Below are 25673 nucleotides of genomic sequence, written 5' to 3'. Positions count from 1 at the left end.
TATTATCAACATAGTAGAGAAACAATGCTAAGGATTGTCTTAAAAACTGCCATATTGCTAAATTGTATAAAACTGCGTGAATCATTGGTTGAATGACGTCACGAGTGTCAGCCATTTTTGGATAGGAAGAGACCGAGAGGAAGTGGAGATATTTTCTTTGAGATTTCAGTATTTCCAGTTTTATTTCTGTTGAGTAGATGTATCGTTAACAGTAGTCCTCGTGCAGTATAACACAGAGTTTTGATGGCGTCATCAAATGCCTCAAGTGAGGCGGGAACTGTGGCTTCGATCATAGCGACTACGGTTCTTTCGATGGACACAACCTCCACTGGATCGCCTTGGGATGATGACGATGTGACATCAACGGCAAAACCCATTGAAACCACCCCGATAATCTGGCTGCAAACTCCAGTAGCCAGAGGTATATCAGGCGCATTTGCTTGGTTGGCGATCGTCGTCACTTGCCATCAGGTAAAGAAATACTCATCATCAATATATTATATTTTATTCTGATGTTATTATCGTTTCAAATGAATTATTCAAGTGAATCGAATCGTTTATACTACCGGGGTAGTCAGTAAACATCAGGTCTACATGCAAATCTACGGGGATCTATGTTTGGTTTCCTGTTTTTTTTTAGTACAATAATAGATACGTACATCACTACATGTACGTATCATATATTGATAGTAGTTGTATTGTTATGGTAAACTAGTTTTCTATTTTATACCTACATGTATGCCCACATTATAATCATACGTTATAACTTTATGGGTACCCCCGGTAATAATTTTGTGTGTAAATAATAGAGAGAGAATAGTACTTGTCACGGCAACATAATTATTACGGTTTTTACATTATACAAGTCACCTGAGAATACCGTATAATTAAATGATATTATTACAAATAAACATTTCATCTTATTTTTCTATCATTGTTATGCTGAAATTGAAGGTTGTATTATTAATAAGTAGTGACATCATACATTTCGAAATGACACTTTAATCACCCAGATAGCCATTAATTAAACTGTGCCAGGCAATATTAGGTGAGTTAATTAATTAGAAGCGACTTCTCTGCCCCCTGTTGATAAACAAGACTGCACTGATTTGTATGGTTGCAGTATTATATGTAAACCATTTTTAGGACATGGCAAAATAAATTGTTATTTAATTGAAAAAATTTCATATAGAGCATTTACATAAATTTATATGAAAATACCTTTTAATTTAATTTGTTTTGTTCAACTTATTCTGCACAACATGGATTGAAGTGACAGCTGTCTGGGATTATGTCGTCCATACATATACAGTTGTATATTCAGTATATGAGTCACTATGTCATCTGTGTGTCTGGCTAATACAAATGCTGACCGTTTCTGTCTTCCGGGGTTTTATCACATTTTTATAAACAGATGATTTGTCTGGCTGCTCTTTATTGTGTCAATCCACCAATTCAGTAACTTGTTCATTTTTAAACTCAGAATAGCTGCCCTCTGTCTGTGTATTGTCTACCCGTTCTTTATTCATTGAAACCATAGTACTGAGAAAACAAATTTTTGTTGAAACATACACTATTCGGAAGCCTTGTGATATTTTCACCACATATGTCCTCCATTTTAACAGCCATAGTTTGTTGTGTGTAAATGTTTCTGTTGATATAAATGACAATTGTACATATGTTTTTCCAAGGTGTTAGACATGTACAATCTACAAATCAATGTACAATCTACAAATCAATATAAGGCACATAAATAAATATACTGAAAAACTATTCTGTTTGTGCAAATTTTGGAAACAAAAACCTCACAAACTTGTTATTACATAAATTTTGTGAGTAGAAATAAAGATGATGATTATTTCCCATTCTGCTTTCAAAAATGTTTGTAATAAACAGTATTTTACATATGTATGTGCATGTAAGTGTATCTGTGACCAGTTTAATGGGTCAACATTTTGGGCAATAAAGTTGTTTGATAATTTATAAGGGTAGTATCCTATGATAACCTGGTTAAATGTTTGATAAATGTTATTAGGATTTGTTAAAAACATGACTACATCTGGGGTATTACACTGAGATTAAACTGAGGTCTGAGTTAAAACTGGAGGAAATTATATCCTGCTGACCAGTACATGTATAGGAATTTGTGCACACACCAATACAAAGGATACTCAGTAGATGTTAATGGGGGGGGGGGATTAGCCATCCATATAAGTTAACAATAGTGTTATTGTTTGCCTTACTGCACTTTCAGTAATTACTGTTTCCAAACCTCTTAATATTTTAGTAGATATTATATCTGAAACAACATTGGAGTAGCTATTAGCTTCAAATTGTATGGAAAATCTATAGAAATTCTACAAAAAAATTATAGAAATTCAATAGAAAATTTTTATGAGGGATGTAAAGAATGAAAACCATCCTTACTGAACATGTTTTATTTACAAAAATGAGTGCTGAGAACTCTCTACCCAGTCACAACAATTACGTATTTCATGCGTTTAAATTATTCAGTATCTTGCAGCATATAACATTTGACCTGTGTATTGACTACTAGTCTTTAAAATTCACCTGTATATGTAATGTACAATGCAAGACTCATCGGTGCAAAATTTATTGTTGAATCTTGTTAGATAATTTATATATTCTGTGAATATAACAAATATGTTAGTGTAATCGATTTGTGTCTCAATAATACTCCAGGGCTCATAACTCTCGGAGGCTGTGGAGGCAATTGTCTCATCGCCCTACTGTACTTTTTTCACAATTCCAATCAGTCCAAAGCATTTTAGAAATTTTGGTTTTGAAATTGGGTACCCTCAGATATCCAAAGTTCGAGCCTTACTTTGACCTTGACTTAGATTCTTGGTGGGTACCTACATTTACATGTATTCTTACTGCATTCAGTAGAATCAAATCAATGACCATCCATTTATAAATCTAGATTGGTACTGACATTTGGAGTCAGGTTAAATTTAATATTTGAATCCATACAACAATATTGTAGGTAATAATATCAATTTATCTATTGAGTAGTTTGTTATAATATTACTCAGTTTTACAAAACATTAGTCACATTATAACTATAAATGCATACAGATTTTATTGAAACATACATGTATTTTACTGCCTTACCTGTCATTAAGGTTGAAAATTAACCTACTGAATTCTGACAGAAAAAAAAATAGTTAATTAATGTGACAATATATTAATGAAAATGGAGTCGTTACTGAACAAACACTTTATGCCTCACAGCGACTTCAGATATCTCTTAATGTACTGTATAATGTGGAAAATAGTCGTTACTGAACATACATGTATGTCTGGCAGCGAGTACAGTAATGTGCTGACTTAAAGCTTACATTTAGGAGGGAGACATTAACATAGTCCATAGTCATGAGTAATATGTGATGTAATAATGATGTAAGTATATCACCTGACTCATTTGCAATTTTAAAGGCAAAAAAAATTATCTTCTTATTAATATTACTACAGGAGAAGTTACTGAGCACTTATCATGCTAGCATTTCCAAAGTGATTTGGGTCAACTTTACTTAGTACCTAGTACATGTACAAGACCATAATATTTTGAAAATAGTTCTTATCTGTATTTGTAAATGATTTACTTGTATAATAGATACATGTACCCTATTTATCTGTGTGTTTTATAATCACATGGTAGTCACAAGTGGTGGTTTTCGATTACACCAGATATAATCCATGAGAAATACGTACATATATCATGGTAGATGTTGTTGTTATGTTCTGTCAATTAAATAAGTGTAGTAAACCAATATGTTGTTATGAGTATAAATAAAAAAAGTGACAAGTCTAGTGTTCCCAACCTTTTTCAAATCCTGCTAGTATTTTATTTTGCTTAATTAAATATATTACCGCACTATAATTCAGGGATTTTATTTTACAATTTATGCTATATTATTTTATAAAGTACATTAAGATTAATGTATATGTATATACCGTAGTATTAATTAAGGAACACATTGACTAATATTTTCCTTGCCAAATTTTGCTTATATATGTTTTGTACTATAATTTTTTAGGAACTTTTATGTAATTCATCTTGTGTTATTCTATAAGTAACATTAAGGTTAACACTACATTATTTGAGAAACATGAATGTTACCGTAGGTAATTTATTTTTTTACATAAATATGATGACTTTTTTCAGCTTTTATTTTTCACGCAAAATGCTTATGATGATATATTAATGCATTGTTTCTTTATACTGTAAAACTATTTTCACTGACATTTAATTTCACTATTTTGATTTTTGAGCGATTTCACTGGGTTTTAAGTTCGCAAATTTGGCAGGGAAACAATGATTTCTATTGTTATTTTATATGTTCATTTGGATTTAATTTTAGTGAATTAAAACCCAGTGAATGATACTAGTGATGCCTTTGCTGTACTCACTTTTACAATACAGAGAAAAGATATGACGTCGTTAGTTTACTATCCATCTATGAATTTATTATTTAAGGGAGGTGATCAAAATCAAACCAGTATCTTAGTATCCCGAGGCTTCAAGGAGCTTTGTGCGATATGTATATTTATGCAAGAATATTCATGAGCTGAAAATTCAGTGCAGCGACTCATTTTCGTCAGCAGACTGGAACAAACTGAAAATCCATTGTTTAACTCCAAAAGAACATCACTCGCTGTATAAAAATAGGACAACTTAAGCGTAAATACATTTAAATGTTTGTTCATTTTTAGGACATTGTAGCAAGGTTTCTGCTGATCTATTTCTTAGCGCTGTGTTGACTTCATAAAATTAATGGCCGTAAATATTAGCTGTGTCACCTTGTTTTGCCGATGTAAACATTGGACGACTTGCGTTATAGCTAATAATAACAAAAAATTATAGTGGATCGCACTGAAATAAAAACTATGCACCTCATTTCCCAATATATCGCTCTGAAATAAAAACTCATACGCCATAATTCATAACATCGTGACTACGCAAATTTAATAAAACACTGGATCAGCGTTACAGTTTTTAAGTAAAATACCATTATGTCAAATCATCAAGATCAAACTGCATGAATATAATTAGCCGCTTTCGTTTACTTTTTTGTACTGGCAATAAATATGATAGGATTCTTGGCTCCTTGAACTTTGAAACAATCTCTATTAATTTTTCAAACACCAAGCAGCTTTTTTTTACTACTTGACTAGTTGAACCTGTTCGTATTCGGACAGAAACAGGGCAGTTTCCGGGTGACCTCATCAAAAGCTTATTACTGAAATCGGCAAAGCTCCCAGGAGCTTTGCGTATACTGGGCCGTAAAACGCTTGCTTGATGCTGATACTGTTACTATATTAATGTATTTATTGATGTAGTATTGACAATTTTTATAAAATTGTCAAATGATCACTTTCGTTTCCATTAGTTTTTAATTGGGTTTCCCCCTGAACATTATAGAGTACATGTAAGAATCCCAAACTTTTTAATAAACAATAGATACAATAACAATAACAATAAATACAATAAAATGTGCAGATTAGTGACTGCCCAACATTATTTGCCGAGGGAGAACAACAAAGTAGACGGCTAAATTGTATTCCTTAACACACAGTATGAGTCATTGCTAATGAGTCATTATGGAAAAGAGTAGAAGGTTAATTAGCTTGCAGCCCCTTGTTAGACAACACTAGTATTCAACTTTGTGTCCATTGATCCTTGCATCAATATATGGTAATAATGCAGTTCAGTTTGCTTGGAATATTTCTATTACATGATTTAAATAATGGGCAGGTGTGATATTTATATATAATCCCATGATATTATCTCATAGGTTGATGTAAGCTGATATAGGTGTTTACCACCAGAGTATTGTATCAATCAAAGCTGCTCAAATCAACCTAGGGGAAAATATTTTAAGATCATATATATTTATCACATACATATTTCAACATTACAACACAGCGGAGTGTTGAAAGTGGAACTATTGCTAAAATAACACTGAATACAAATATATCATTGCGTATGCCTGGTATGCTAATTTTGTTGATGCCACAGTTTTTTTATTTTACCTAAATGTCTTGCGTACACTGTGGTGATTCTGCTCATTAGTGAAATTTGCCTCCAATTCTTTAGAACAAAACTCAAAAAAAAGTTGTAAATACAAAAAAAAGAGGTTGAATAATAATTCTGAAGTTACACACATGAACTTGTCAAAATGGACCATTTTTACTGCAGTCCACAGTTACCGTATACAAACCTGAAAGCTGAGGACAACCTTTAGGCAGTCAGGAGAATGTGACATAAATATGTAATATACATTTTTTATGTCTTCTGTATTACATCATTCACACTGTGGGGATATGCATGTTATGTATTTGATAATTGAGTACATTGTATAATATAATATGCCTCCATAGAATCAACTCCTCATCCAATATTGCACTGTAGGGAATTAATTATTGTTATAATGGATGAACGAAGCACTGTCAGCTCAATTGGTTTGATACTTGATATGTAGTTACTTTGGGTGGACCTCTGTCAGATTTGTTCATTCTGTATTTTTAGCTCCGCCGCCGTCATAGATGACAGAGTGGATTTGTTCATACATGTATGGGTGGCTGTCCAATACATGTATTGTTTAATTTTCAGTTTTTACTAAAAAAAGGTTTGGGCTATTTTTGTTCCAATCTTCTTATTGAAATTGCAAACTAAACAGGACCTTTTTGTGAATTTGTAATGAAAAGAGGGAACTGGTGCTTGAAAAGGTTAAGTTGACAGCAAGAACCAAATACTTTTGTGTGGGTTTAACCATATTTCAGATGTGCATTGCTCTGCTTGGCTACCACAATGTTCTTGTATGACAGCCAGGTCACTTATGTGTGCTGCTATTGAAGATCTGTTTTTGTTTTTTGCAAATACAGTACTGTAGAATACTTTATTTTCACTTAGAATTAATTTTTTGCTATTTTCGCTGAAGGAATGATTCAGTGAAAATAAAATCCAGCGAATATACTTTTTTTGCCATTAAACTTGTCAAAAATCAGTGAAAATAAATTCCATACAAAACACCCAAAAAGTCTTTTCAGCGAAAATTAATTCCAGCTAAAATAAAGTATTTTACAGTATGTCATATATTTAGTGCTATTATCAGATGTATAACTTCAAGAGCAAATATTGATTATTTTAGAATATTAATTTTATATAATGCAAAATGACTCTGGATAATTTACATATGAAAGAGAAACTTTGTCTTTGTATTACATTTTCTTGTTTTCAAAAAATCCTTAGCTTCATGGTTAGCTATGCTTCTATACAGCACTGGAGAGAGCAATGAGTGGGCATAATTTGTTTGCAAGTGTAAACAGTTGACTGAGAACCATATGTATTTGTATTGTGTTCCACTATCTAATACTGTAAATAGATTTATTATTCACTGGGTTTTAATTTAGCTTTTTTCGTTGACTGGAAAATGTGGTAAATTAAAACCCAGTGAATATGTAAAATTGAGCATGGAACACATTATCTAAATGATAAAACCGTGAATTTAAAGCCCACTGAATATGCCTGAAATGGTAAATCAGCGAAATTTAAACCCAGTGAAAATTAGTCATTTTACAGTAATTATCATTGCTTATCAATAATTAAGGCTCAAAACCTGGTGTATGGTTGATGTAAAAAAAAAAAAAGTATCAAAATATTTTGTAAATTTCTAGTTGTCCAGTTATAAGCAGCAGAACAATATTGATAGTCGATGTGTGACTTGGTCTGGTCTACCTGTTAATTTTCAGTTACTTTGTTAAATTGTTTGTGCTAGCACCTTTTATACATGTATGGTGGATCAGAAAACCTCAGTATTCTGTCATCGTGAGGTCATCACATGCCCAGCTGTGCTCACAGCTTATATGGACCCTGGCAGAATCCTTCCATACATGTCGTAATATGCATAGCTGATTAATCTGCAATCTTTGTGACACCAAATTAATCAAGCTTTGTTACCCATCTGCAGATATTAATAAGTGAAATACTAATTGATGTTTCTGTATTGTAAATTCAGTTCAACTTTGTCCCCTAAAAAATCACCTTGATCATACATGTAATTTATTGAAATATAATTATCTTTCTGCTTCTGTATCATTGACCATAGTTATGTAAGTCTGGAACCCTGAACAGTGTTAACTAAAGCGTTGTGTCATAAGCACATGGCTTATGAGTAAAGAAATTGATTTGAATAGAAATAATAAATTATTAATATTATCATGATATGTCCATCCCATGTGTGTTCAGTTTATTATGCTGAATATATCTATTCTCATTGACATTTTGCTATGAAACTGTTATAGTTGAATAAAAAAGGCATATTTTGTCTGAATTTCATATTTATTCCGGAAAAGAATTTTGGTGCCATATGATATGACATGAACCAAGGAGTACAAGGTCATTGTCATGTAACTAATACAGTATTGCTATGTGGATAAGCATTACATGTTATTTTTGTTGATATCCACTGTGTAGATACTCATGCAATCACTCGAAATACTGGTGCTACTTACAAATTAATCTAATCTTTATTTCTCATGTATTATCAATTAATCTCACTGCAGTAGCTGTTTTGACGATGTATGCATTTCGTATACATTTGCATTAGTGAACACTATACATTTGCATAATGGCATAGATAATAGTACATGTATATTGCCTTAGTTCGTTTGCATAACCGTATAGATAGTATATTGCCTTGGTTCATTTGCATATCCCTATAAATAATAGTATATTGCCTTAGTTCATTTGCATAATGGTATAGATAATGGTATATTGCCTTAGTTCGCATAACCGTATAGATAACAGCATAATGCCTTTAGCATACTCGCTCAACATAGCATGCATGCTTTGTCCATTTAGTGTTACACGTATGAAATAAATTATGATACATGTATGCTTGTTTACAATCTGAATAATATCATTCATGAATCAAAATAATGAAATGTGTAATTGGACCCATTGAGCAGTAGGGGGTGTTTATTAGGGAAGATATAGCGCTACAAGGCTTCCACTGGGTAGATGTCACTGTGTTGCGTGCAATTCAGTAGCTATGTGCAAACAGTCAATGTGTTTGGTATAAATACATATACTTGTAGTTGAGTTGTGTAGAGTTGTGTTGTAGCAGTTGATTTGTTTTTGCCGTTTTATATGATGAAATATACGTGTGTGTTAATATCTTAATATACCCAAAGTATAATGTATACTTGAAACACTGTATCCATGGCAACTCTGACGGCATTGATGACATTATTATTATGATGAGTGTATATTTGTCGCTCAAATTTATGTTTCTCATGTCAATTATTTCTACGGTGAATCAAGGTAGTCATAACAACATAAAATAAGTTTGTTGTATGTACATTGTTTGTAACTGCTTTTTAGAATTAATAAAAAAAAATATAAGATTATTATTCTGCCTACGGAAATTCTTGTGTAATGAAATTTTCAGAGATGTGGGCACTAGTGAGTGCAGAGTCACTAGTGTGTTTTATATCAATCTACTAGTGACCTAAAAATAGCCAATTCATTTTAATCTATCATGTGCATTGCATCATGGGATTGTATTAACTAGCAAATAATTAAAATGAGGACAAATCATAATAACAAAGGAATAATGCATTTATAAAGTGTATAAATAGATATTATCATCAGTGCACATTTAATCAAATGTGTATCAAATCGTGTTAGAAATAAATTGAATTTGTTATTTCAGCAATAGTGAATTAAAATAAGATCTTTATCCGTGTTGTGATTTTATTCCGTTGGCCACAAAACACAAATACATATTTCTTTTTTTTTTTTTTTTTCTTTTAATTTTTTTAATATAATTTTTCAGTGGCACATTTTTTTTTTTTATTTTGTGGTAAAAGTGACTATTTGTAATTGCACTACAGTTTATTAAAAAGCAGGGATCACCCAATCAATTCTTGTTAGTTATACCTACTAGTGACAGAGTGCTACGGTGAAAGTAGTGTCTATGTTTGGTTTTGTTGTCATTTATAATCTACAATATAGTAAAATCTCTCATTGATAGATAACTACAAATCAAAGGGATATAGATACTTTGAACTGCCTTTGTGTCACCCATTGTAACATATCATTTGATTACTAGTGGGTGTGACGATACATTGTATGGTATAGGAGAGGTGGATTTGTCATCTCATTGGATATATTCTTCCGTGTGTTTAGTAATCAAATCAGCCCTGAGAGTATGCACGAGACAGCTTTGCTACATGTGTAGTTTTAACACGACTGTAACAAGCAGCCATTTTGTTTTAATGAATGTTGTTCTAGTGCCATATCTCTGACTTGCTTTGACTGATTATGTTAAAATTTTAAATATTCATGTCATAGATATACAGATGTATTGGTTTGACGATCCTATTAAAAATGGCCGAATGGTTGCCATTTTTGTGCTAAAAAATCATCAAATATCAAGCATTTTTGGCATTTATGGATTGGTTTTGTTCAAACTTGGTACATACATTAGACATTACGGGTTCCTGATGCACGTCATTTTATTTTTCAGATCGGATTTAAAATGGCCGACTGGTGGCCATTATGTATTAATGAATGCAGTTCTAGTGCCATATCTCTGACATGCTTTGACTGATTATGTTCAAATTTTATATATTCATTGTTCCAGAGCAATATGTCTCAATACTCAGAACAATGCGTTAAGTATTACACACTAAAAGTGTTAGTCCATTGTTGTCACATCTCACAAATTAAAATTGTAATCAGGTTCTATCAGGAAAGTCATTATAAAATCATAAAAATGTGCAAAATTGTGCACCAAAATTTTGGTTGGATAAAATATGGCAAAAAAAGATTTGAAGGCTGTATTGTAAAGGAAGAAAAACAAACAGTGGCATTTGTTGTTCGATGCCAGACTGCATGTAGCAAGATTAGATGTTTTAAATTGCAATTTGTATGCATCCCTTGTTTTGAAATTTCACCTCTGGGTGCAGCAGATTAAAATTGAAATTCATCAAACATATGGGTACTGTAATCAACATGATAGTTTGACCATATGGTATTTATAGTCCATCCTGGTCTATTTCTAGTATAAATCAGTGTAGTCACTGTGATTTCAATATGTAAATTTGTTTTTTGACTTGCTTTCAAAACTCCATATTGTAATAAAAAACAGATCTATCGGTAATTTAGAAATAGTAAAATAGATTAATTACTAATGTTTATATTGGTATCATAGAGTATTTTTGACAATTTTACATCAGAATTATTGTAATTGTTCTCAGATGAATGTTATTTCTTTTATTTACATTTTGCATTTGTGTCCTAGCCTGACTCTCATCTGTTTAATGTGTTTGGACAGGGTCTTTATGTAAGCACATATACTTAATTTTTGAAAAATTAAATTTTATTTTAACCTGCAAGTTATTAAGAATTTTTCATTGATGGTGAAAATAAAGCAGTTCAAATCTGTAAAAAAAATACTCCTTTATAATCATGTATAGTGTGACACATCATGAAGATTTCATTTATTAATTGATGTGACATATTTCGGGACGTACTTTATTGCATGCATCAGAATACATACTTTTCTAATGGTGTTATATGTCACCTGATCACCCAAGTGTATTGATATGTAAAAAGTAGTTCCGTTGGTGTAACTAAAAATGGCGGAATAAACAAGAAATTAAATTTGTGTGTTCCTCAGTTAACACATCACAATTGAATATAGTGACTTGTTTTCCAAAACTAAAGATGGTAAGTCACCATGACCACATGCATTCCCCAAAATGAAACTAATCTGATCTCCAATTCATTGTAAACAAATTTGTAATTAAATTTTTTCAATCTCATTTTGTGGGTAACGAGCCACCAGAATTTGATTTGTTTTGTTCCATATATATATTGTTTTGTATGCTTGAAATAGAGATTATGGTATAATTACGGTATGTTAAAAGAGAGGTTGCGGTATGATTCCAGTATGCGTCAAATACAGATTGCAGTTAAAGTGTCAAATAGGAAGATTACAATATGTGTCAAATAAAGCGATCCCAATATGTGTCAAATAAAGCGATCCCAATATGCGTCAAATAGAGAGATCACAATATGTGTCAAATAGAGAGATCACAATATGTGTCAAATAAAGCGATCCCAATATGTGTCAAATAAAGCGATCCCAATATGCGTCAAATAGAGAGATCACAATATGCATCAAATAGAGAGATCACAATATGCGTCAAATAGAGAGATCACAATATGCGTCAAATAGAGAGATCACAATATGCATCAAATAGAGAGATCATGATATGCGTCAAATGGAGAGATCACAATATGCGTCAAATAGAGAAATCACGGTATGCGTCAAATAGAGAGATCACAATATGCGTCAAATAGAGAGATCACAATATGCGTCAAATAGAGAGATCACAATATGTGTCAAATAAAGCGATCCCAATATGTGTCAAATAAAGCGATCCCAATATGCGTCAAATAGAGAGATCACAATATGTGTCAAATAAAGCGATCCCAATATGCGTCAAATAGAGAGATCACAATATGCATCAAATAGAGAGATCACAATATGCGTCAAATAGAGAGATCACAATATGCGTCAAATAGAGAGATCACAATATGCATCAAATAGAGAGATCATGATATGCGTCAAATGGAGAGATCACAATATGCGTCAAATAGAGAAATCACGGTATGCGTCAAATAGAGAGATCACGATATGCGTCAAATAGAGAGATCACAATATGCGTCAAATAGAGAGATCACAATATGCGTCAAATAGAGAGATCACGGTATGCGTCAAATAGAGAGATCACGGTATGCGTCAAATAGAGAGATCACAATATGCTTCAAATAGAGAGATCACTATATGCGTCAAATAGAGAGATCACGGTATGCGTCAAATAGAGAGATCACGGTATGCGTCAAATAGAGAGATCACAATATGCTTCAAATAGAGAGATCACAATATGCGTCAAATAGAGAGATCACAATATGTGTCAAATAGAGAGATCACAATATGCGTCAAATAGAGAGATCACAATATGCGTCAAATAGAGAGATCACAATATGCGTCAAATAGAGAGATCACAATATGCGTCAAATAGAGAGATCACGGTATGCGTCAAATAGAGAGATCACAATTTGCGTCAAATAGAGAGATCACAATATGCATCAAATAGAGAGATCACGATATGCATCAAATAGAGAGATCATGATATGCGTCAAATAGAGATCACGATATGCGTCAAATAGAGAAATCACGGTATGCGTCAAATAGAGAGATCACGATATGCGTCAAATAGAGAGATCACAATATGCGTCAAATAGAGAGATCACAATTTGCAATTTGCGTCAAATAGAGAGATCACAATATGCGTCAAATAGAGAGATCACGATATGCGTCAAATAGAGAGATCACGATATGCGTCAAATAGAGAGATCACGATATGCGTCAAATAGAGAGATCACAATATGTGTCAAATAAAGCGATCCCAATATGCGTCAAATAGAGAGATCACAATATGCGTCAAATAGAAAGGTCACGGTATGCGTCAAATAGAAAGGTCACGGTATGCGTCAAATAGAGAGATCACAATATGCGTCAAATAGAGAGATCACGGTATGCGTCAAATAGAGAGATCATGATGTGCGTCTAATAGAGAGGTCACAATATGTGTCAAATAGAGAGATCACGGTATGCGTCAAATAGAGAGATCATGATATGCGTCAAATAGAGAGATCACAATATGCGTCAAATAGAGAGATCACAATTTGCAATTTGCGTCAAATAGAGAGATCACAATATGCGTCAAATAGAGAGATCACGATATGCGTCAAATAGAGAGATCACGATATGCGTCAAATAGAGAGATCACTGTATGCGTCAAATAGAGAGATCACAATATGTGTCAAATAAAGCGATCCCAATATGTGTCAAATAAAGCGATCCCAATATGCGTCAAATAGAGAGATCACAATATGCGTCAAATAGAAAGGTCACGGTATGCGTCAAATAGAAAGGTCACGGTATGCGTCAAATAGAGAGATCACAATATGCGTCAAATAGAGAGATCACGGTATGCGTCAAATAGAGAGATCACGGTATGCGTCAAATAGAGAGATCATGATGTGCGTCTAATAGAGAGGTCACAATATGTGTCAAATAGAGAGATCACGGTATGCGTCAAATAGAGAGATCATGATATGCGTCAAATAGAGAGATCACGATATGCGTCAAATAGAGAGATCACGATATGCGTCAAATAGAGAGATCACGGTATGTGTCAAATAGAGAGATCACGATATGCGTCTATTAGAGAGATCACAATATGTGTCAAATAGAGAGATCATGGTATGCGTCAAATAGAGAGATCACGATATGCGTCAAATAGAGAGATCACGGTATGCGTCAAATAGAGAGATCACTGTATGCGTCAAATAGAGAGATCACGGTATGCGTCAAATAGAGAGATCACTGTATGCGTCGAATAGAGAGATCACGGTATGCGTCAAATAGAGAGATCACAATATGCGTCAAATAGAGAGATCACAATATGCGTCAAATAGAGAGATCACGGTATGCGTCAAATAAAGAGATCGTAGTATGCTGTGTGTCTAATACAAAGATTACAGTACTCTCATTATCTCTACATGAAGCTCTAGTTTGCTGTGCAACAGAGGTCAAAAATAATTTGTTTTTCTATCAGTTATCTCAACTGACATCTGTGTTTCATATTTCCATGGTGACCAGCAAAGATGCCAGTGATGAGATTGTTCCTGTAACCATGGTTACTTTTTGAGATGTCTGATTACTTTTACATATTCACATTGATGATTGTGTTTTAATCTTTATTCTGAATCTTAAAATGAGTAAAAATTTGTGTAAAAATTGTTTTTTTTTTCTATTTCATAATGCTTGAATTTTTCAATGTATTACCATAGTTTTGCTGGAATTAATTTTTACAAAACATGTTACTATAGTTTGGTGTGTTTTGAGTAATAGTTTGTAACAAATGATTTACACAACTGGAACAGTTGGGGTTGAAATGGAAAATTAAAGTTGCCTGTATATTGGACAGGTTGGTGAACAAAAAAGTTCAATTTGATGATGTAACTGTCCCTAGCGAAACTTGTTATTTGAAACAAAACATTGTGATTCCCGGCTCTCATCATTTCAAGTCTTCAAAACATCTGTAAGCAACTTTCTGAAGATTAGCAACTTTGGAAAACCCGATTTAGTCAGTTAGTAAAACATTCATATTCACCTGTACACAGGGACAGGTAGTTTGTACCAAGCTAAAATATGCCTGTCTGAAAAAGGTGGACAGGCCTTAATTTTGATCCATGTTAACTACATAATATCTTTGTTAACTACTGTGCAAACGCTGAAATAAAGTGTAGTCTAATAAAGTGATCAACAATACATTGTAGTTTATTATACCGGTAATAAGTCAAAATAACAATAAAATAAAAGGGAAGAAACTGGACTTTTGTGTATCAAATGTTATCAACTATCTAGTATGTATTCAAAGCATTTGATCAATTACTGTGTAAAATATTCAGCATGCAATGATGATGTGCCTTTGGCAATATCTGGTAATACCAGCCATCCTCACGTATTCAATGAATTTCCTGAAATGACAAAGTTTTCACCAGTGATCTGTATGCATGTGGAATCCACAGTTGAACCGTTTGTTAATTAGACACTAGATAACAATCCAGTCAAATCACCAGTATGTTGTGTTTATAGGAATGAGGAGGTCAAAGGTTGATGTTACACTATGACTACTAATCAGCTATCACGTCGTTAATGCATTGATACATGTTTTGCATGAGGGTCCTAATGTCTTGTATGTTTGTACTACAGTGAATTCTATTGTTCACATGGATTTAATTCAGGGGATTTTTTTTATCGGTGAAAATAGCAATATTAAAAACCAGCAAATAGTCAATGTGTTTACAATAGATTATTTATATTTCTAGGGAGGGATGTTGTGTAATACTACCATAGTTTCCATGTGATTGGATTTCAATATTACAGCTGTACATGTATTGATGTACTGCCAAAAGAAATCTGTCTCATAAAGTCATTATTTCCTTGCATCAAATTACACATGGTTATGTACCATCTATCCCTGAATCCCCATATATTCAATCCATATAACAAATGTACTGAACTTCTCTTCTCTTAGTTTGATAGTAGTGGCTACACAGTCTATGAAAGACTCTGATTGTGCTTTGTAAAGATCCCTCCAAATCAGACAGACACACTCACCAAATGTCACACATGTATAGTGCTGTCAAAACTAATCTCTTTTTTCAGATCAGATTTAAAATGGCTGGCTGGTTGCCGTTTTGTTTTACTGAATGCTGTTCCAGAGCCTTATATCTGATATACCTTGACTGTTCTAACCTCATAATATACATCATGTTACACAAATTATGCACATTTATTTGTTTGTTGATCAGATTCAAAATATCATCAAAATCAGGCATTTCTGCCCTTCTAGAACAGAATCTTGGTTCTTTACAGATGGATTTTGTTCAAACTTTGAACATACATTGGAAATTATGAGACCTTGGTGCACGTCATTTCCTTTTCAGGTTTTATACAAAATTGCCAGCTGGTAGCCATTTCGTTCGATTGAATACTGTTCAAGAGCCTTATCTGTGATATACTTTGACTGATTATGTTCAATTTCAAACTTTATATATGTTCCTCATACATCATGTCACATATATGCAAATGCATTTTCCACAATCCATATAAAAATGGACGAATGGTGATCATTGTATTATAAAAAATACATCATAATCAAACATTTCTGCTGTTCCTGGCCTGCATCTCATACATTGTTACATACATTGATTGTATATATTGTTTTTCAAATAGTTAAAAATGGACTAATGCCTGAATACTGATCTTCTGTAATATTAACATGAATTTGTTTCAAGTTTTGATTCAAAATTGCTGACTGATTTTAGTGTTGTTTCCCATTGAATATCTGGAATCATATGTCATATGCATAATTTATATACATGGTGATTTTAAGGTTAACTAAACTAGCTTTTTAAGGCAACATAAGGTTGTGTTGTTGGCAACATTTTCACACTTTCTACATGTCAAATAATATCTATACTGCAATTTACAGTATTCACAAGATAACTACATCAAATGTAGTTCGTCTAACACCATCGAGCAATTCTGTGGATTAAGTTAGGATTAATTTTTTTTTAAATAACACATTGCTTGTAGTATTCTATGTTCAATGATCAGATATGGCTTATATTTGATGTGAAGCATTCCCTGTTAATAATTTAGTCTGAGATGCACACCAGATTCTTAAGTTGTTTTCTGTCTTTTTCTTTGGATTATATAACACAACTATTATACTCATGTTACTACTGTCTTGTACTGAACTTTGTACATCAAACATTACATACTGTAGCTGGAATTCATTTTCGCTGAAAAGACTTTTTGGGTGTTTGTAAGGAATTTATTTTCACTGTTGAATGTCAAATATAGGAAAAATAGTATATTTGCTGGATTTTATTCTTACTGAATCATTCCTTCAGCGAAAATAGCGAAAATAAAGTATTCTACAATACCTTCTAGGTTAGTTGTGTTTATGTGTATCCAAAGCTAACAGCAATGCATGATGGGATTTATTGTTTGAAGACAATAACTAATACATGTAGTTGATAAACGTCAGCTTTCAATCACTCTAATGGCCAAATTACTCAACATTGAAATGTTTTTTAGCTACATGTACATGTAGACATTACAGCATTAAAGCTAGCGAAATGTAAAGTTACACCCAGACTGTGTTGTATATTGCTGATTGGTTTGAGTGGATGCTTCATAAGCCTCCTCAAACCAACACCTCTAACAATGAGGTAATAATTATCTTGGCATTATGCAGTGTAAACCTGTGTGTCAGTAAATTTGCATGCATATCATGTACAGAATTCATTACATTAATAAAATTATTGTTCTTCTGTTATTACCTGTAGATATATCTTCATCTTCGATATTACAGCTGCCCCAATGAACAACGCTGGATTGTTAGAATTTTGTTTATTGTACCCATTTATGCGTTTGATTCCTGGATAAGTTTGCTGTTTATTGGACAAGATCACTATTATGTCTATTTCAACAGTATACGAGATTGCTATGAAGGTATGTGGTTGTCACATGACATTACTTGGCAGTGTCGCGTATGCATCGCACCATGAACTGTACTATAAACAGATAATTTGTAGGAATTCGTGAGGTAACTGGTGAATTTTCTTGACTTGCAAAATTAAAGCGCTTCACAGTAATTCACATATAAAACAAATATGGACTCAAATCCCAAATTAGCATACATTTAAATATCATGTAAACAAAAACATGTTTTATTTACAATGCATGAGACGCACATCTGACAACAATCAACATTAAAATCAAGCAGTATACCTCATGACAGTGCATAATTGTACCAAAATTACAGCTGATGTGGCTACATTAATATAAACAATGATAGCAATTTTCAGTGTTAGTTATTTAAATCCAACTAAATAATCATAACACACTATGCTAATCATCTACCATGCATGGGATTTCAATATATTTGTTATTTTCTTCTCAGCCTTTGTGATATATAACTTTCTGAGTCTCTGTTATGAATATCTTGGTGGAGAAAGTACTATAATGTCAGAGATTCGTGGACAACCAATCAAGTAAGTACTGTAATTTACTGTACTGACCATTTACCATGTGAACTGAGATGTAATATTTCTACCAAGAACTGATATTCCGGCATTGCTGTTCTTAACACCAGACTTGGAAAGTGGTCATGTTTATTTGCCAGTTTTTAATACAGCATGAGCACACAGGCATCATTTACTGAGTTGATTGAACTACTGCATACAGTTGCATGACCTGACATGATTACATATTACATATATGTGTTATTCCTTTCAGATCAAGTTGGTTATGGTGTACATGCTGCCTTTCTGGAAGAACCTACTCCATTGGTTTCCTGAGATTCTGTAAACAGGCCACTTTACAGTTCTGCATTATAAAACCAACAATGGCTTTACTCACTCTTGTACTGCAGGCTTTCAATAAGTATGCAGACGGTGATTGGAGGTGAGTGGTCGCTCATTTCACTTAGAGAATATACTCTCCACTCACTTGTACTAAGAGGGCTAAAATGACATAACATGGTTATGCTTTTCACTAACAATGGATGTAATTGTGTTAAGATCTCACCTTAAATAGAATTGACGTAACCATATCATGTTCAACTCATCAAACAAATCTAATTTGTACAATGTGCGCTGACAAAGAAGATCCGTTTATACCCACCCGACTGTGTTACTTCACTGTGCTTTTGAGTTATATGCTGTGAATCTCAATAAACTTTACAAATCTCTTGCAATATTATTTCATAATTACATCTGTTGCTAATCTTGTTTTTGTATTCACTTCATGAATAATTAAACAAATTACATAATGCTTTTTTACATCATTTATGAACTATTGTACTGTTTTGAGAGAGAAAATATCGTACATGGGTTTAACATGTTGATTTATTGTTTGATTTCAGCATCACTGGTGGGTATCTTTACATTACCATCATCTATAATATATCTGTCAGTTTGGCATTATATGCACTCTTCTTATTCTACCAAGCTACCAAGGAACTACTAGCGCCGTTTGATCCAGTTTTAAAATTCTGCATTGTCAAATCAGTAATTTTCCTCTCTTTTTGGCAAGGTTGGTGTTTTTATGTCTTTCAAATTCCTTTTTTACCGTGTTCAGTTGCATGAATATAAAGCTGACATTTCTCAAAACATGGACTATGTTTCTCAATGTATATACTGCATCTAAGTTTTTGCCAGGTGAGCAGGGCTGTCATTTGTATTGTCAATGCATATCAATCAATTTTTACGTTTACCTATGCTGCAACTGAATCCATACAATCTTGGAACATGTATCTAACAGTGCATTTAGCTTGTTCTGCCAAAAAAAAATTACTTGGTCACTGACTGACAAAATCTAATATCCAATGTAGATAACTCATGAATACTGTTTCTGTTGAATTTGATCCAAGTTAAAGACACTCAACAAAATATAAGAAGCAATGGAACTATTAAATTAAATGATTTCACCGCCATCAATGCAGTAAATGTGTTCTATGATTGTCTATTTCAAGGTGTCTTACTGGCCATATTGGAAGTATCAGGGGTGATCTCCTCCATCTACTCCAGTGAACAAGTACTAAAGATGGAAGCTGGAACTATATCCGCTGGATTTCAAGATTTCCTTGTTTGCATTGAAATGTTTCTTGCTGCAGTGGCTTTACGATTTGCATTCCCACACTCTGTGTATCTGTCTGAAGAGTATATTCAAGGAAGAGGATCTTCCATGCAGGTCAGTATCACATTATATTATGCTGGCACAAGGTGTACTGCAGTACATTGCCATGCTAACATATGGTGTATCTCACTGCAGTACATTGCCATGCTAACATATGATGTATCTCACTGCAGTACATTGCTATGCTAACATATGATGTATCTCACTGCAGTACATTGCCATGCTAACATATGGTGTATCTCACTGCAGTACATTGCCATGCTAACATATGGTGTATCTCACTGCAGTACATTGCCATGCTAACATATGGTATATCTCACTGCAGTACATTGCTATGCTAACATATGGTGTATCTCACTGCAGTACATTGCCATGCTAACATATGGTGTATCTCACTGCAGTACATTGCCATGCTAACATATGGTGTATCTCACTGCAGTACATTGCCATGCTAACATATGGTGTATCTCACTGCAGTACATTGCCATGCTAACATATGATGTATCACACTGCAGTACATTGCCATGCTAACATATGGTATATCTCACTGCATTACATTGCCATGCTAACATATGGTGTATCTCACTGCAGTACATTGCCATGCTAACATATGGTGTATCTCACTGCAGTACATTGTCATGCTAACATATGGTGTATCTCACTGCAGTACATTGCCATGCTAACATATGGTGTATCTCACTGCAGTACATTGCCATGCTAACATATGGTGTATCTCACTGCAGTACATTGCCATGCTAACATATGGTGTATCTCACTGCAGTACATTGCCACGCTAACATATGGTGTATCTCACTGCAGTACATTGCCATGCTAACATATGGTGTATCTCACTGCAGTACATTGCCATGCTAACATATGGTGTATCTCACTGCAGTACATTGCCATGCTAACATATGGTGCATCTCACTGCAGTACATTGCCATGCTAACATATGGTGTATCTCACTGCAGTACATTGCCATGCTAACATATGGTGTATCTCACTGCAGTACATTGCCATGCTAACATATGGTGCATCTCACTGCAGTACATTGCCATGCTAACATATGGTGCATCTCACTGCAGTACATTGATATGCTAACATATGGTGTATCTCACTGCAGTACATTGCCACGCTAACATATGGTGTATCTCACTGCAGTACATTGCCATGCTAACATATGGTGTATCTCACTGCAGTACATTGCCATGCTAACATATGGTGCATCTCACTGCAGTACATTGCCATGCTAACATATGGTGTATCTCACTGCAGTACATTGCCATGCTAACATATGGTGCATCTCACTGCAGTACATTGCCATGCTAACATATGGTGTATCTCACTGCAGTACATTGCCATGCTAACATATAGTGTATCTCACTGCAGTACATTGCCGTGCTAACATATGGTGTATCACACTGCAGTACATTGCCGTGCTAACATATGGTGTATCTCACTGCAGTACATTGCCATGCTAACATATGGTGTATCTCACTGCAGTACATTGCCATGCTAACATATGGTGTATCTCACTGCAGTACATTGCCGTACTAACATATGGTGTATCTCACTGCAGTACATTGCCGTACTAACATATGGTGTATCACACTGCAGTACATTGCCATGCTAACATATGGTGTATCTCACTGCAGTACATTGCCATGCTAACATATAGTGTATCTCACTGCAGTACATTGCTATGCTAACATATGGTGTATATTTCTCTCTTTATATACAGAGCATCTCTCACAGTTTGAAGGAAACTATGAATCCAAAAGACATCGTAAACGATGCTATCCATAACTTCTCACCTGCTTATCAACAGTACACCCAGCAGAGTCAAGGCAGTATCAATGATGACATCGCAGACAACATGCATAAAGAAAAACAATTGCACCTGTCAAGTGGAAAGAAAAATGGATCTTTAGGAAAAACTTCAAAACAACACAAATTAAGTAACACTGAGAAAACCACTTTACTGAGCTCTGATGAAGAGTTCTAAATGTCAGTGATGAAGATTGTGGGACATCATGGTTCAGACATCGGACAAGTTTTGCCATATAGTGAAAAAAAAGTTTAATTAAATATATATGTTATTAAACATATGTGTGTGTGTAATGTCCCCTTATAGATACCTTACTGGTATGATAAACTATGTAATACTTGTTGGTATCTATGACAACATTATAGACAATGTTGTTACCCATCATTTTTTGTTGTTTCCCTCAAAGAATACAACTAAATGACCAAAGTGAGATTTCTAAAAATCAACTTCCAGCTGTGCAAAGGAAAACTTAATTTTTATTTCGAGAGGGGTTTAGCCTATTGTTAGTTATGGTTAACAGTTCTAAATGAATATATATAGTGCCCATGGCAGATATGTGCTAGATGCATGCTTTGGTTAGCCACTGTACTGCTACTAAGCAATGGAAGCCACTACTCTGTGGCACAACTGTGTTGAGTGTCGTCAACTTATCATTACGGTATACTGTTTTTAAAACAGGTTTACATTTTACATTAGTCAAGATTAATATCCTGCATGTGTGTGTGTAGATTTAATTATGTACAAAGTGTTGTGTTGTCTTATTTAAAAAAAAAAAAAAACATTTATATTTTTTTTTTATTACAGAGAATCAAAATGTTATAGTTTATTTGTTTTCTGACGCATATATGTTTTTTTTTCTTTCTTTTTTTAGTTTTTCAAACAGGTCAAGTTTATCCCATCATTGACTTACATCTATAATTTAAGGTGTATTGTCTAATTTCAAAGAAGTTAAGCTGTGTTTTTTGACGAAATGTTGTACCAAACACCTGCTGATAATTTTAATTGGAGTTCATAAGACCACAAGTTTGCACCGACTTTCACAAAATTTGTCCTCATGAATTTCCTCAAATTGCGAAAGTTGATATGAAAACATTATCTAGTTTAATTAAAACTATATTTTTGCAAAGATGCATCCTAAAAATAATACAGTTAGAGTGTCAGTCTTGGCTCCTGTTGAGTTCTGATAATGCCATCAACTGTACCTTGCCTATGTTTTCACAAAAGAATATTTTGGAAGCAAGGATGAAAAGTGATGTTTAGCGCCCTCTGTGACCAAAGTACACAATGTACTTTATATTGTTTTTCGTGTAATATCTGTCGCATTGAGTCTCAAGAAATTCCTGTATTTATAGAACAGCGTATGTGTCATACTGCAAAGCCATATGAATTGGGCAATGTACAATACTTATGCATGTCTAGATGTGTCTTCAATATTTAGATCATTTTATTTTTTGCTGTAAATACTTGCTGATAAAACTTATTGCAACTGTTGATTTTGTCAATATTGTTTTTTTTTCTGGAAAAGTTTGTAGGATGTAAATATATTGATGTATATATATATTGGTTTACCATGTAGATGAACATTATGAAGATTGGCTAAATTGAATTCCATTGTTTTCCACCAATCACAACATTTCATACATCCATTCAAAGTAAGCCATGTCAAATCTGATTGGCCAATTGGCTGTTAAGTTAGTCTAGAATGTAAGGAGCATTCTACTTGCTGTATGTCACTCAACTAATTCCTAGGTATGGTGCTAGTAATATCTCATTACCCATTCAGATTATGCAAAACTTGCACACTATGGGATATCATTGGTCAGTTATTAAAATTTCCACTCCACCAAATCTGATAGAGATATTACTAGCATCATAGCTAGGCATTGGTGGAATGCTGCTTAGATTGTCAGGGTGACTACAACCCCCCCCCCCTCTCAATATACATACTAATCTTATGAATTTATACCAACTTGATAAAATGCCCACAAGGATGTGTGACCTTTGTGTGGGTCAAGCGTTTGGTATTGCCAAATATGAACTAGACGACTATCTTTTGTAAATAACTGTTTTCTAGAAATATTGGTATATTATAGTTGTCCTAGCGCTTGATGTTGCAATGACGACTTCATCAATTTAGGTTTTATTTTGTAACTGTGAACAAAAAAAATAATCACAAAATAGTTGTGCTGAATAATCTTATTTGTCATACTTTGTTTTGTATTGAGATTGTTTTATTAGAAAAAGTGTGCAATTTGTAAAGTGAAAGACATCCCAATATTTATTTTTATGCAAAAAAAATGCCACATTTTTTTTTAGAATTAGGGATGTATATGTGTCAGAGTGGCACATGACCAGATCAGTTTTTGAAAATGAAAATGATCAATTTTAATGATTCTTGTAGTTTACCAGTATTATTAAGGACACGTACTTGGATTGAATTCTCTACCATTTCTAAGAATTACTGAATATTTTGTTCATGAGTTGTGTACTAGTTTCCTTTTTAGTCTGGGTAACCGGGAATAAAAAAGGTGTGGTCAGTCCCTTGTTCTTCTAGAGATACATGTGCTGACACAAAGCTAATGACAACGTCCCACCTTATACTTTTCTAAGGTCTATGTTAACATTAGACACTATACAGGCAAGGGACATCACTTTTCTGTCATATGTTCTATGTTACAAAATGTGAAACAATCCCCCCCCCCCCAACCTGGATACGTGTGAAAGAGTCCAAGACCATTTACAGTGTTTTGGCAACTTGTTTTTGGTTTGTTGTGTAACTGTTACATTTTGCCCTACTCAAGTGTCTTCCCTTGAAATTATAAATATTGACGTAGCTTTTATGTGTAGCTACCCTATGCATATAACCATATCTATATTCTCCAATCTGTGTTCTAATCTATAGATCATACTTTTTAAGTGACAATGCAAGGTATATTTGGTGATCATACCTAGATGGACGACCGGTATTCAAATATACTGTCAAATACTTAATTTGCACTTGAAATAAATTTTCGCTGAAGAAATGATTCAGTGAAAATAAAATCCAGTGAATATACCTTTTTTCTTATATTTTACATTCAAAAATCAGCGAAAATTAATTCCAGCTAAAATAAAATATTCTACAGTAGCATGTTAATGTAAAGCCCTTTAATGATAGTTTACTATTAAATCTTGTGCAGTCGTTATATATATATATTATAGGTCACTGGATACAACTTGAGTGTCAAAAAAATCTATATTTTATCAGATATATGTTACTTTAGGTTAATTAAATCTTGCATAGTTAACATGAATATTTTGTACAGTGCGAATAGTTATAAGTGGTAACTAGCATATTACTTCAGAATGTTTGTATATTTATTCTGTTTCAGTTGTTTTAACATTTTAGAAAGAGAAATGTGCCTCCAGTGTCCCAAAATGTTATGTGGATGTAAAGTAAATAAAACTTAAAAGCATTCAAA

The 25673-nt window shown here is 33.5% G+C and overlaps 1 protein-coding gene across 1 annotated transcript; it reads left to right on the top strand.

Annotated features, from left to right (window-relative positions):
* The first annotated feature begins 102 nt into the window (after positions 1-102).
* Positions 103-25673, top strand: LOC102805148 (transmembrane protein 184B-like). Its single transcript, XM_085502142.1, has 7 exons — positions 103-471; positions 18032-18197; positions 18649-18739; positions 18984-19151; positions 19612-19781; positions 20221-20438; positions 22126-25673. The coding sequence occupies exons 1-7, from the start codon at positions 244-246 to the stop codon at positions 22387-22389; spliced, it is 1305 nt and encodes a 434-aa protein (XP_085358268.1). The 5' UTR covers positions 103-243; the 3' UTR covers positions 22390-25673.

This window comes from Saccoglossus kowalevskii, chromosome 8 (assembly GCF_978046115.1).
Source record: "Saccoglossus kowalevskii chromosome 8, keSacKowa6.1, whole genome shotgun sequence".
In the NCBI taxonomy this organism is placed as follows: Eukaryota; Metazoa; Hemichordata; class Enteropneusta; family Harrimaniidae; genus Saccoglossus; species Saccoglossus kowalevskii.
Note: the sequence above shows the minus strand (reverse complement) of the source record. Positions and strands in the feature narration are given on the sequence as shown.